General features: G+C 43.0%; 2 protein-coding genes across 6 annotated transcripts; both read left to right on the forward strand.

The window, feature by feature from the left end:
• The first annotated feature begins 266 nt into the window (after positions 1 to 266).
• LOC115051093 (tRNA selenocysteine 1-associated protein 1) lies at positions 267 to 3,702 on the forward strand. Of its 3 annotated transcripts, none has more exons than XM_029514380.1 (9): positions 267 to 390; positions 1,071 to 1,168; positions 1,231 to 1,345; positions 1,441 to 1,490; positions 1,628 to 1,759; positions 2,147 to 2,263; positions 2,381 to 2,606; positions 2,689 to 2,722; positions 3,250 to 3,702. In XM_029514380.1, the coding sequence occupies exons 1-9, from the start codon at positions 367 to 369 to the stop codon at positions 3,408 to 3,410; spliced, it is 957 nt and encodes a 318-aa protein (XP_029370240.1). In that variant the 5' UTR covers positions 267 to 366; the 3' UTR covers positions 3,411 to 3,702. The 3 variants fall into 3 exon arrangements, with proteins under 3 accessions (XP_029370240.1, XP_029370241.1, XP_029370242.1); XM_029514381.1 differs by having other exon boundaries at positions 2,387 to 2,606; XM_029514382.1 differs by having other exon boundaries at positions 1,246 to 1,345.
• Positions 3,703 to 5,435: 1,733 nt separating this feature from the next.
• Positions 5,436 to 12,026, forward strand: tmem200b (transmembrane protein 200B). Of its 3 annotated transcripts, none has more exons than XM_029514415.1 (2): positions 5,436 to 5,536; positions 9,897 to 12,026. In XM_029514415.1, the coding sequence occupies exon 2, from the start codon at positions 9,947 to 9,949 to the stop codon at positions 11,180 to 11,182; it is 1,236 nt and encodes a 411-aa protein (XP_029370275.1). In that variant the 5' UTR covers positions 5,436 to 5,536; positions 9,897 to 9,946; the 3' UTR covers positions 11,183 to 12,026. The 3 variants fall into 3 exon arrangements, with proteins under 3 accessions (XP_029370275.1, XP_029370274.1, XP_029370272.1); XM_029514414.1 differs by lacking the exon at positions 5,436 to 5,536 and adding an exon at positions 5,616 to 6,790; XM_029514412.1 differs by lacking the exon at positions 5,436 to 5,536 and adding an exon at positions 5,616 to 6,782.
• The last annotated feature ends 2,137 nt before the right edge of the window (positions 12,027 to 14,163 follow it).

Consider the following 14,163-nt stretch of genomic DNA (forward strand, 5'->3'; position numbering starts at 1 on the left):
TTGTATGAACAATAAAAAAAAAACACAAGAAAAATAATTTTCTAGTTCACAACTCTCTGCTGAGAGTAACTGACTAACTCTTTGCTGCTCACCTGTTAGTTCGTGGGATCAGTTTGTGGACACTGAGTTTTGAATTTAAGAATTAACCCACAGTTCATAAAACACACCACGGACGCGGGGCGCAAGCCTCTGACACGAAAAACAAACACAAAAAAAACCCTTCCGATCGCCGTCGGTTGACGTCATGACGTATCGTTGCTTTACGTCTCTTCCTCACTACGCTGCTAGTGGTTAGCATGTGACTCTAAAGCTTCGTCGTAATTGTGAGGTCACGTTGTGAGGAAAGTTCACATAGCCGACTGCACCATGAGCACCTTGTGGATGGGAAACGTAAGTTTTCATTTTTTTTGTGACAAATAGTCGAGTGGGAGCACTGTGTTAGACGAATGGACACCAGCCTAATGTGGTGCATGAATGGGATATAGTGGGAAGGCTCCACGGAGGAAATTAGCATTTGCTAATGTCCGTTTGTCTGTCGTCATTTGTCTGTATGGCGTGTCGGATGACTTCGATGCCTGTTCAATTCCCGCGGGAGGTCTCAGTCATAAACACACGGGAACACACACGTAATAGAATGCACGAAAAGTGAAACCACTTCAGACTAGACTCGAGTCTAGGTGGGCCAGACCGTGCTCATATTTGCCAAACCTAAACACTAAGCACAGCTTCAAGCGTCTTCTCAGGAGGGTGACATTTATTCTAACTGTGGACTCTGCTGGACAATGCTGACCCAGGTCTATCGAGGCCAAGTAGTCCAGACAACCGTCACACGTAGACATGTCAGAACTTCACCAGAATTACAGTTTCAAAGTGCTTCTTAGATCAGTCGATAAATCAGACTTTGCCATACAAACAATAGTAAGAGTTCAGTCAATGAAAAATGCTCTTCTCACACTCATACCCTACACACACACACACGTATATAAATAAAGATATAAATGTTTGTGTGTATACCCCTATTTACACAGAGCACTATTCTTCAACTGTAATTTTTTTGTGTTGCTGTACAGCTGGAGTCCTACATGGACGAAAAGTTCATCACCAGAGCATTTTCCACCATGGGTGAGCAGGTGGTCAACGTGAGGATCATACGCAACAAAATGACAGGGTGAGGATTAAATCTGCAAGTAGCTGTCCATTGTGCAGTTGCATTACTCTGCTTTAAAACAGTGTGCCATCAAACAGGGGTGCTCTGGGCTACTGCTTCGTGGAGATGACGGATGAGGCCACTGCTGAGAGGTGTCTCCGTAAAATCAATGGAAAAGCTTTACCAGGAGCCACCCCAGTATGTTGAGCATTGATAATTCACAGTATTATTCTTTTCCTATCATGGGTGATGAAGACTCTGGTCTGGTGCACTAAAACCTCTCTTTCACACAGCCCACGAGATTTAAGTTAAACCGAGCCACCTTTGGGAAACAGGAGGGTGGGTGAGTATCATTGGTGACTTAGAGATGACATGATCTGTTTTATATGAGTCCTCCGTCTCAGTTACATTCTGCATCTTCTTGTTCCAATTTTTACTTTTAGATTGTGATGCTCTTATTTTTGTATGCTCTTGTTGCAGTCAGATGTATTCTCTGTTTGTGGGAGATCTAACTCCAGAAGTAGATGATGGTATGCTTTATGAGTTTTTTTACAACCGCTACCCTTCATGTCGGGGTGGAAAAGTGGTGCTGGACAGCATGGGCAACTCTAAGTGAGTCTTTACATGGCATCACACAGGGTGGAAACATTTGAAACTAGTGTGACTTGTTCATTTTTGTATACCTCAACCACTCATATCCCTCTTGTATCCCAACTCATGTGAAATATGAATTATTTGTAGGAAACTTTGCTATAGTTACCATGAAAACAAAATCATTTTATTCATACTTTTGTTCTGCACATATTGTAATATTTGAGCCAGGATGTATCTAAATGTTAAAGGTCCTGTCTTGTATAAAGATGTCTGTTTTTTTTTTTTGTTTTTTTTCCTCCCAGGTTGAAGTATTTCATTAATATTTTATCAGTATTTCATTAGTTTGAGGATTGTCATTCACCACAGACTGTTTTTGGTAACCACCTACACTGTATCTCATTGTAGGGGCTGTGGTTTTGTTCAGTTCCCAGATGAGCGACTGCAGAAGCGGGCATTAGAGGAGTGTCAGGGTGCTATGGGACTGGGTAGTAAACCCCTGAGACTGAGTCTGGCCGCCAACAAGTGAGTTCCTATAAGAGTCTTTCTATTTTTTGGCTGCAGGCTGATTCATTTGTGCTGGAAGCAGCAGCTCTATGATTGGTGGAGGTCAGCAGTGCGAGTGTGTCTCTCCTTTGTGAGTTTAAGGAACCGGCAGCAACAGCAGCAACAGCAGCAGCAGCAGCAGCACTCAACAGACAGATCGTGGCAGCAGAGCTCTGGTTACAGACACAATTATGACCAGTACAACCAGTACCAGCAGCAGGCCTATTCTGGATATTACCCCTCCTGGGGCTATGAACAGACTGGAGCAGGGTATGGCTACAACTACCAACAGTATGACTACACACAGTACCCCCCTCCACAGGTGAGCTCTCTCTGCTAAACAGCCATCAGGTAGTCCTTGTTAACAGACATGACTCATTCTAACACATGCTTTTTCTTTGTAGGAGAGCGAGGAGACTGAGGATGATGGACTTGAAGGTTGGTTTTGGGATTCAGAGCTTAAAATGATTGTTGTTTTGTACACTAACCTGGGAAACTTAGACTTTTGCTTCTGTAGTCCATCCTTTCTCAAACTTCTTTCGACCAAGAACGCCTTAGCCACTAAAATAAAACCCATGGACCGTCTAACTCTAATCGTCAAACAGTAGTAATGCAGTGAGTTGACTGACAGTTGTTTTTTTTAATTATTATTTATTTATTTATTTATTTATTTTTTGAGTTCTTTTATTTACATTGATTACCCTAATGGATATATCAGTGACTAAACAGGACACGAGAGATTAAAAAACAAATACACAAAGCCTCCAGCAGATTGGAATCTGAAAATAAAATAAAAAAAAGTAGTTTTAGTCTGACTCTTCCATAATGATCCCTTGAATTAAGCCATGACTGTCAGCCTCACCTCTCTCACAAAAGCCTTTCTCCCTTATTGTTCCACATTCAAACTTAAACACATCTCTGTAAATCTGTGAAGCCTTTCCTCACCCCTAGTCCCTGTGTTTTAGATCCCTGTCCAGAGCTGGATGTGGTGGAGGCCAACAGGAAGTTCATGGAAGTCAGTGAGGAACTGTATGATGCTTTGATTGAGTGTCACTGGCATTCAGCTGAGTTCTCTGCAGAACAGGAATATCTGACCTCCTGTTTGCCAGAACCCATTTACTGCTGAGGATAAATGTATTTGCTTGTCTGAAGGGTGTTCAATGTGCCGCTCTTTCCGTATGCTAACCAATAATGCTGACAGTGGCAATTATTTTTGTACTCAAATGAAATTTGTCACATTGGTCTATGAACCAATTTGGTGCAACTACACACAGTAAACAAATATTTTTGATTTGGATTAATTTTGGATCTACAAGGCATGTTGAAAATATGATTATCTTATTTCCATCCCCCACCCTTTTTTTTAAAGGTTACATTATGCCATGTTTTACATATGAATACATTACTTGTGGAAAGTTTGTCCCGACTGGTCATTTAAGGATCCATGTAGACCTGTTTCATTCTAAATCAGGTCTAGGTTCCATATTAATGCAGTGAATACACCGCGAAACACTGCAGGAGCACAAAGCCAAGAGCGAGGTGCAGGGATTTAAAGCAGTGCCTGAATTGAATAAACTGAATATTTCAGGTAAACTTTCTGAGGTGAGAAAAGTACAGAATCTTTCTTTTAGGACGTTTAGGACTCAGATTCATACTTAATCCACTTATCCGGTAAGCACCTGGGTAGCACGGCGTCACAGTGGTTACCGCTCATAGCAAGAAGGTCGTGGGTTCATTTTCCAGCCCTGGGGCTTTTCTGAGTTTGCATGTTCTCCCCGTGCCTTCGTGGGTTTCCTCCCTCACTAGAGATGCGACGTTCGTCTCCATTGAAATAGACCTCTTAAATGAACGATGAAAATCGTGTTGCGTTTGCGAGCCGCTCTTTTTTTTTAAATAAACAAATTGTGCACGCAGCTTTCATTTGACCCGTGAACGGCTTATGACATCTCTGGAGTTTCTGGGTAGTCCACGGTACTCCTCATTCACGTTAATGCATAGGCTATATATCGGCAGTTGTATCAACGTGGGGGAAGAGATGCATGTAGAGAGCACCGCTCGCATGAAAAACAAACAAATGCCAAAATGAGCCAAAGGAAACGTAGCAACATCTGGACGCACTTTACTGGGGACGACAGCCAAGGCAAAGCACAATGAAATATTTGCCAGAAAAAGCATTGCATTCAAGTCCGGGTTAACAAACAATTTGTATTGTTTCGGATGTGAGAAAACGGACTGATTCCGGCACTATTGAGAGTGAGGCCTCATTCGCTGTGAATCCCTCCACGTCCACAGATTCAATTAGTTCTGCCTCCAAATCAGGTAGCGTAGACGCCAGGCCTCTTTTATTCCATCTTTTTCTCTTTAGCACCAGGATACCCAACGCTCACTCAGACACCACCGGGCCCACATCATTGCCAGGCTAAAATAAATTCTAATCAATATTTCAGAATACATCCCACCAACAAAGTATATACTAGTAAGCTGTGTAAGTTTGAACTGCTGTGTTTTTTATTGTGTGCAGAAAATAACTTCAGTAACTAGCAAAAATTAGCTGTGGACTACTGGGACTTTGTCACAACAACCCAGCCCACTTGAACCAACCATCCATTCATTATTACAGGATTTTGGTTGTTCACATGAAATCTGCTTTATTTTTGATGAAATATATATATATATATATTATGTACATATATATATATATATATTATGTACACCAATGCACATTTCTAATATGAAACCTACCCTTATATCTCCCAAACCACCCGTGTGTGAGATCGTGACATCAAACGAAACCGTCCTTCGACGGACTCTGCCACAGCCCTTGTCTTCCACTAGGTGAAGACAAGTAGCTGCGCCTGCTTCTTCTGTCCCGGCTGTAACACTGTATGCACCGCGACTGCAGCTCTGTTTAAACCTACTTTCGGTTTTCATCAGTCAGTTTGGATCCAAATATGTCACGCCCTCCATCTGGGTAATGGAGACACTCTAGACATAAACATGTGCTTTAGTAACCCCTTTGGTACTTTTATTTTGAAAAGCATTGTGCGCCGGACAAATGAGTTGCTGCTCACTTGACTGGGCTGTTTCGTGAAGCAGATCGTCCGCTGGAGGTGCGGCGCGAAGTCGTGGTGCTTTGTTCACGGGATTAACGGCTGGCGGGTCCTCCCTCCGGAAAGTGTTCATCCATCCTACATCAGCGTGCTACGAGTCCGCAAACTATGAACAAGCTGCAACAGGAGCCCAGACAGACAGGTAAGTTTGCAGAAGTCATGGTGGCTGGACCGAGAGCAGGGAGAGCTGCAGCAGAGCGGCTGCTGCTGGAGAAAGTCCCTGCTGTGGAGGACTGTCCCCGCTGCTGGAGACTGTCTCTGCTGAGCAGGACTGTCCCCGCTGCTGGAGACTGTCTCTGCTGAGCAGGACTATCCCGCTCATGGAGGCTGTCTCTACTGTGAAGGACTGTCCCCGCTGTTGGTGACTGTCTCTGCTGAGCAAGACTATCCCGCTGATGGAGGCTGTCTCTACTGTGGAGGACTGTCCCCACTGATGGAGGCTGCCTCTGTTGTGGAGAACTATCCTGCTGATGGAGACTGTCTCTGCTGTGGAGGACGATCCCGCTGATGGAGGCTATCTCTGCTGTGGAGAACTGTCCCCGCTGCTGGAGACTGTCTCTGCTGTGGAGGTCTATCCCGCTGATGGAGGCTGTCTCTGCTGCCGTTGTCCCTGGTGCTGCGGCGTGTATGTTGTATGTGGTGTATACACACACACACTACGCGCACTACAGACACCACACATGTGGTGTGGTATGGTGTGTGAGTGAATGTCAGTCAGACTCTACTGCCTGTCTGATTGTCACTGTAACTGCCGAACAAAAGACACAATATCAGGCCAGAGATGCTCGGCGTAGCGCGGCACAGCACCACACCGCACAGCATCGCATAGGCCCGCATGATACGGCTGTCTGTCTTCAGGGTTGCTTTTTTTCATTTGAAGCCAAATGCGGATTTGAGAGCGATGGCTTCAGCACGCTCCTCAGCTCTGCTTTATCCTTTGCGTCACGGCGCTCCGCTTCCCCTACACCCTGCCAGCGGAGAGCTGATCTCAGTTTCGGTCGCTCACTCCGTCTGCTCCCGGCATGAAGCACAACTTGTGGCTTCTCTGGAGTAAGGCGGCTACGGTCAAGCTTCCTCTGCTGGGGTTGGATCCATGACACACCGCCTGTGACAGACACATCAGCATAGCTCAGACAAAAGTGGACCCTGCCCCCTCTCATTATTCCCGGGTAATAAAATGACAGCAGTGTAGCCTGGATGTCTGAGCACTCTGGATTAGTCGTGTCTTTACACCCGGCTGAAGATTCCACGACCTAAACTTGTGCAAGGGCTGGTGAACGCAGTCCACTGTGAATCAGCTCATCATTTCTCCACTGGACATGTTTGTGTTACTGCAGTCAGAATCCAGAGGGGAACGATAGACCGGTTACTGGGACTGCATGGCTACAGTAAGTGTGTATGTTTGAGTTTTAGGTTTCCACATTCAAACAAAATACCACACCGAATTTACTTACCATTGTTTCATTGCAGCGGTTGCCTTTTGAACGTGCAATGTGAAATTTCTGCTTCCTTTTGATAAAAATTTTTTTGTATCATAATTCAGCAGAGCCCAAGGTGACACTTTCACCTTGAAGTTTGGAACATCAGCAATGCCGCTTACTTTTATTAACCTAAGAAGCTTCTCTACATTTGAGAGGCTTTGAGAAATGTTTTAATACATACATTATTTACAAATCAATTTATTAATTAATTCAACAACAACAAAAAAGATGATTATAATCAAAGAATACGTGAGTATGACTCATACCATAACAATTTGAATGGGGAAAGTGAAAAGCTGGGGACACCCTTCTCCCCACCCTCATCACCAACACTGAGCCCTTGAGCACCGGACTGCTCCCAGGGTTCTTTGCTGTGTCAACCTGCTGCTCTTGTATGTGTGGTTCAGGTTAACTATGAATAGGATGGGTTCAATGCAGAAGAACACTTTCTCCAAGGGGATCAATAAAGTAACATCATAATAATTCTTAATTGTTTGCTCAGTAGTGGTGGAGCTGGCTCAGCTGTCATCATGTGGCCAGAATATATGAACTAATAATGGGATGATGATGATGTCACCCTGAACACCGAGCTAAGAAACCAGTACATTTCTTTTTTCTCATGCTCAACTAATGCATTGTCTCTGTATCAAACCTTCACAAATGGAAGCTCCTTTAACTTAAGCTTTGTTAGTTCAGTTAGTTCTCCAAATTGGTTTGTATACCCAAATTCAGTTATGGCTGGTACACAACCTTAACACTCCCAGAGCATCAGGCTAAACATGTCGCATATTAAATCTAGTCATTTGATCTTTAGGCTCTTAAATCTGTTTACTTTGAGCTGCATGAGTTGTGTTTTTTGGCCCTGAGCCTGTGCTGACTGACATTTGTCAGACGGGGCTGGCACATATAAACGCAAAAACACTTCCATTCATTTAGTGTTGCCAGTGTGGTATGAAAGCAGAGTAGCTGGAGAAAACAAACAAATCCCTTTAGATGTTGGTGGAAGGAGCTAACGGTTGCACTAAGGGGCTGAACACTGAAACTAAAAGATTATAAAAATTAGTGTTTGCCACCATACAAATCCTTTAAGACATTTAGTTTATCATATTTAATATCAAAATAGTGATTACATTTATTAATAGATTCATATTTATGAGATCACTTACGGGTCCTATATTTTACTCCTCTCTATTTTTTTATCTGAAATGTTAATATCCATCAAAAGATGCATCAGCATTTTTAGAGAACCACAACATCTCACTGTAGAGAGGCTCTCAGTCTCTTTTCTGATTGGCTCACTGTTTTCTGAGTGGGCCAGAAAAAATACAGCAGATCTCAGCAAAACACTCAGAGATACCAAATTATAGCCCTGGGTGGGCCGGGCTCAGAACATGGCTGAGGGTATTGACTGTTTTAATGTGACATCACAATGTTACAGAAGTCCTGACAGCTGGTTTTATGATTTCTGAAAACAGATTGTGAGCATTTCTGTGGACTGAGCTGACATTTGATACTTTTGCCATATTATTGCACAGCCTAGGCCTACTAAGAACACAGTGACCATATGGATCTATCTAGACGGTTACACAGTATAGAACAAACTGAAAGACCAGATTAATCTAAAAAAGAACTAATATGATACATACTGTAACAAATAAAAACACTATACTGTACTATAACAAATAAAAAACACCCTAAGCAAAGCTTAGGCATAGCATTCATAAAAATGCGTAAGAATGCTATACAAATAGTTTGTCATTGTCTAGTCCTGGAAGAAAGTAGGGATGATTTTGTTGATGAGACTTTAAATGCTGTAGAATCGTTTTCCATCAAACCCAGTATGATTAAGTCCAGTCCCATCTGTACTCAAGAAAGGAGGGGGAAGTGGTTTAGCTGTGAGGTGTTTGACAGTGAGACTATTTCACACTCACTGTAAAACACTCAATAGTATTCGAAGTTGTCTTTCCATTTTGCTCACTTTGGCAATAACCACAATGTAAAACTTGATGATAGACAAAATGTATATCTGAAGAAAAATATTTTGGCCCATATTTGTGTCTCAGTGTAAAAAGCCAGACAGAGTGTTACCAACACTTTTCTCAGCAGCTGTGAAGGTCTGCCAGAGAAGTCACCCTCACAAATTCAGCACCTGTCTAGCATTCACATCCTTTACACAGCCCACAAAGTCCTCTGTTAGTGGAACTGTGATAAAACAAGCGAAAAGAGAAACAAAGAAAAGAACACCTAAGATAAAAGGAGTTTAGTCAGGTGGTGAGACATTTGACAAGATGAATTAGATTAGAAAAGGTCTCCATTCCCCAAAGAATGTCCTAGAGCCTAACCCTCCCTTCCTTTAAGTCTTTGGACACAGTTGGGACTGGACTCTTCCATAAAAGATTTGCAGACCTTCAGTGTAAGGACTAGCTCCTATTTTCCTCATGGCATAATCATTAAATGACAAGAGCTGACAATTTATTGATGTGTGCTGTTAACTGTGGAACTGAGCTAAAACCCAATACTTAAATTTTAAAGTGTCTCTTGGAGTTTCACTCTGGAGGGCCATGAATCTTGGGACACGAAGGATCGATCTGTAGGCTCCTGTATTGCTCAGAAAGAGCAGGACCCATTTGCTGCTTTGTTGAAAATGGGACAGTCCAGTTGCGCTGCTTTGATGCAATCACTGTTAAGATGCAGCCTCTGAAGGATGTGACACAGTTCACAAAGGCTCATTTTTAGATAATGAAAACTCAATCATTCATAATTTCAGGTGACAATGCACTGATGAATGTTAAGCTTCTGTTGATAGACAATAGATAGCTAAAGCCTCCACACTGCTTCTTGAAAGCTACTCTGTATTGACTTCACTGTTTCCCAGTGTTTACACAAGAGCTGTGATATGTAAAGATTATCTGAATGATATAACTTACAGCTATAGATAGAGATGCATTTGCCTTAATGGATGCAACAAGTATATACACAGTTATTGCTGTATTAACTCTTAACATTTCTTCACTCCTAAAGTCCTATGACAGGGTGTGACCTCAAGCCATAGCTCTGGACTTATCTGTGCCATGAAGACCCAGAAGGCCCGAGGTGGTAAACCAAATTCACCTTCTTGCCGGAAATCTTGCTTCACCTTACGAGGCAGAAAGAAGAAGGACAGGGTGATCCAAGGCAAACTCCGCATCCGCTCCATGCCTGGAGCCTTCCTGGTGCTGGGGGTCATCGTAGTGGTTGTTGGTACCGCTCTGGCTGTGGCAGGTTACTGGCCATACCGAATATCAAGATCATCCATCCTGAGAACAGCAGAGGGGGAGAGCATCTCTGAGGCAAAGACCTCTGGTTGGACTCTTCGAGCGAAGGACCTCTTCTCCACAGCCAGCGTCATCCACAGTGAACGAATGAAACTGCTGGGGCCAGTGATCATGGGGGTGGGGCTCTTCATCCTTATATGTGCCAACACAGTCCTTTATGAGAATAGGGACAGAGAGACTCAGATGCTGCTTGCTCAGATGCGCAGTGTCATGTGCTCTGTGTCTGCAGCTGTGCCCTCAGCAGACCTCAAAGAAATAGCAGTAGCAAACTCGATGGCCAAACACTACCAGTGGGTGAGCAGTTTACCAGCTGCCCATCTCAACATCCTCTGTCTGCAGCAGCTGGCCAGCTCTGAGCCCCTACTGCAGACCAGACACCGCAGAGACCACGAGGACAGTGAGGAAGGCATCTACCAACAAGCTGTGCTCGAAACAGAAGCTGTCCAACACCAGGAAGAGCCACCACCTTCCCTCCACTCCTCCCACTCCAACTCATGCAATTCAAGTGAGAAAGAGTTTAACACACAGTCTTGGGCTGAGCACAGAGGAAGTCCCAGCTTTGATCTGCAGGCCACCCCATTTGACAAGTGCAACAACTGCCTGGTGTCTGCCAACTCCATGTCCACTCTGGATGGGGAAGAGATGGATATCTCAGCTGCCCAGCCAAGGCGCTGCCACAGTCTGAGCTACAGGATCAAACCCTCCATAGCTCGAACTGGTTTGCGCCTAGACGAGGGACTATGCCAAAGTGCACATCAGACAGTGGTCACAAGGAGAGAGGCTGGTTCACAGGTTTGTGTGAACATCCTGGGACAGGTTGCAGATTCTACGGAGGAGCAGACTCGCCAAAGCTGGCCTCGACTAGACCTGGGCTGTGGCAGACGATATCTGAAACTTGAGAACAAAGAGGACTCAGTGGACAGATTGCTGGATCAGTTGGATCAGCAATGGTCTCAGTGGGATAAGAGTTTCGGCTCCGGACCTTTCCAGTGATGGCTGTTCTAGCTTCAGAAGAGCTATATTTTGCCCTGGATTTAAAAGCTACACTAAATATTATTTTTTAATTCTATGTGAGGCCCAGGGAGACTAAGCCCAACATCATTTGGAGTACAATATTTCTCACAAGGATCTTCCAAAACTTAAGCTTGTTCTCAATCTGTTGTGGAGTATTGATGCATGGAACTTATGATCTTTGCTTGGCTGGCTGTAACGGATGTTTTAATAATTGAAGGAGAGGAACAATATACAGCTTCTGTATTGTCAGTAGCTGGGCAAAGCAATTTGACAGGCTGTTTAGTTTAGGTTGGCATTAATGCAAGGAATGAACTTGTATCTCAGTGCCAAAATGTGTTTGCCTGTTCCCAGGGTGCAGTGAGCATAATCTAATGAAAAAGAGACAGACGGGATGCAGCAGTATTGAGGATTGTTTTCACTGTGCAATCGCTTTTTAACCAAACTACCTGGACACCTGGGCACATCAGTTGTTGACAGGTGCTCTATGAAAATTGGGACTTTATCCTCAGCTGATGTCCCATACTCCAAATGCAATGCATGGCAGTGTTGTACAGTATGTGTTAATACTTATGCAGAGTCATGCCATTGTCGATTTTATATGTATAAGACATAATGACAATTCTATCTCATTGCAGTGTTCTTGTCTTACTTTAAGCCCTCATTCCTGCAGAATCATACTAACTCGTTTTTTTTGCTGAGATCTGGGAAAATTACGTGTCTGTCCTACTAAGTTGAATGATGTTTCATTACTGTGGGTTACAATTATATGGTTATCTTTGTTTTCTTATGGACAATTTATCATGATTATAGGTCCTGGTCTGGGCTGTACAATATGCAAAAAAATCACATTGTGATTAGTCATTGCAAAATGTGATGCAATTTCAGTTGGAATGATCATTTAAAAAAAAAAAAAAAAAAAAAAAGGCTTATGCAGTTTTTGTTGTGTCTTGTACTGAACAAGCATGTTCCCTTCTCTGGAAAATATTACATGCAGGGCAGGGCATCTCTAGCATCACCACATTTAATGGTACCAACATGTTTAACCTTAAAAAAGCAGCTCCTGAAATTTGCGTATTATATTTGCCCATATTGCAGTTTGGATCTTTTTTTTTTGCTTAACCGTGGAGTCCTATTCCTGGTTTTGATGATCACTAAAGTCTCCTTTCACTGGTGAAAAAAACTGTTGAGAACTGCTGACATTTGGCTTGTGTTGGTATAGAGAAGGTTATAATCAGCACTCACACTAAGTCACATAACAACACCTAGAGTATACCCGCATTTTAAAACCTGCTTATACATTTCTACACACACATATATGCACATCTGTGAGCAGCACAGCATAACTGCATATGGCCAAATAACCCTCTCATGTGTCAGCCTAAATTTAGTTGTCCGCACACAAACTTCTTAAAGGGTCAAAACAGAAACCAGATATGAGTAAATAAAGCATCATTCTCCTGGCTTGAAAGAACACAGGAATGATGATCATGAATAGTGGAAAGCCACAGCTGAGATCAAACTGCTAAACACCACACAGAGGCTCCTACCGACCATAAATGACCTTAAATGGCAGCATATTCGGGTGTATGTCACTCATATGATTACTGGTTCAGTTGTTCCCTACTAATAGCTTACAGTGTCTTTAATCCTCGACCATGTTGATCTCATGCTCATACTCACAGAATACTGACAGAATAGTTGATCAAAGTCTCACATGTTACCATTGCTCTTACATTATTTGACATCAGTACTACTTTGGCTGCTTAACCAAAATGATGGCTGGTGGTCATATTGTGTGGATTGGCTAACAATTGCATGATCATGCTTGGCCAGCAGCAGTGTCATATGAAAATGTCTGAATGAACTGAACATTAGTTTAAGCCAACATTGAAAGCCTTACTCAATTGGCAATAGAGCTTGTGCCATACACATATTTCCTGATCACTCACTGGCTCATTTTCTACCATTTATCTATTTACAGGTCGCAGGGGGTTCTGGAGTCAATCCCAGCTCACATAGCGTGAGGGCAGAGTACACCCTTGACAGGTTTTCATTCCATCACAGGGCCAACACATACAGACAGACAACCACTCTCACACACACTCAGACCTACGGACAATTTTGAGTCACCATTTAACCCAAGGATGCATGTCTTTGGACGGTGGGAGGAAACTGGGGTGCCCAGAGTAAACCCACACAGGAATGGAGAGAACACTGAAAGGCCCCAGGCCTGGGGATTGAACCCTCTTACTGTGAGGTAACAGCATTAAACGCTATGCTGCATTACTGCCCTATTTCTTAATTTTCTTGGATAATGTTTCAAGTCCACAATTCGTTGTTGGGTCTGACCTGTGTCTCTCCCACAAAGGATCATGGGATTTAAAAAAAGTGAACTCATTCCCACATTGAGCTGTTAGCCAGAAACCAAGACACTGAAAATTTGTTTGTCTGTTTTAAACAAAAATGTTACTGAAATCAAAACAGCCACAAATTTGGTCTCAATTAACACTGCAATTAAATGTGGACTGTTGAATATTCAATAACATCATCATCATAAAAATCTCTACTAGTTAATGATCTCATAACTGATCATCGTATTGATTTATGTTGTATAGTAGAAACCTGGCTGCAGCAGGATGAGTATGTCAGTATTAATGAAGCTACACCTCCCACTCATGTTAATGTTCATATCCCTCATACCACAGGTCAAGGAGGAGGGGTGGCTGCGATATTTCAATCAAGCCTATTGATCAACTCTAGAAATCTGGCTGCAGGTCTTTTGAAAGCCTCACTCTTAGTCTTTCCCACTCAGACTGGAAAGGTGAAAAACCAGTTCTGTTAGTTACAGTATACCGTCCACCTGGTCCGTACTCAGAATTCCTATCAGAGTTTTCTGAGTTTATATCAGAGTCAGTACTCAGCACAGATAAAATCATTATCCTGGGAGATTTCAATATACA

Source organism: Echeneis naucrates, chromosome 11, assembly GCF_900963305.1.
Source record: "Echeneis naucrates chromosome 11, fEcheNa1.1, whole genome shotgun sequence".
NCBI classification, from domain to species: Eukaryota; Metazoa; Chordata; class Actinopteri; order Carangiformes; family Echeneidae; genus Echeneis; species Echeneis naucrates.

Excerpts from the sequence above, each read along its gene's own strand:
- LOC115051093 (XM_029514380.1), top strand. The coding sequence starts at position 367 with ATGAGCACCTTGTGGATGGGAAAC. Across the intron at positions 1,491-1,627 it reads TTTGGGAAACAGGAGGGTGG|TCAGATGTATTCTCTGTTTG; the intron begins GTGAGTATCATT and ends CTCTTGTTGCAG. Across the intron at positions 2,607-2,688 it reads CACAGTACCCCCCTCCACAG|GAGAGCGAGGAGACTGAGGA; the intron begins GTGAGCTCTCTC and ends TTTTCTTTGTAG.
- tmem200b (XM_029514415.1), top strand. The coding sequence starts at position 9,947 with ATGAAGACCCAGAAGGCCCGAGGTGGTAAACCAAATTCACCTTCTTGC.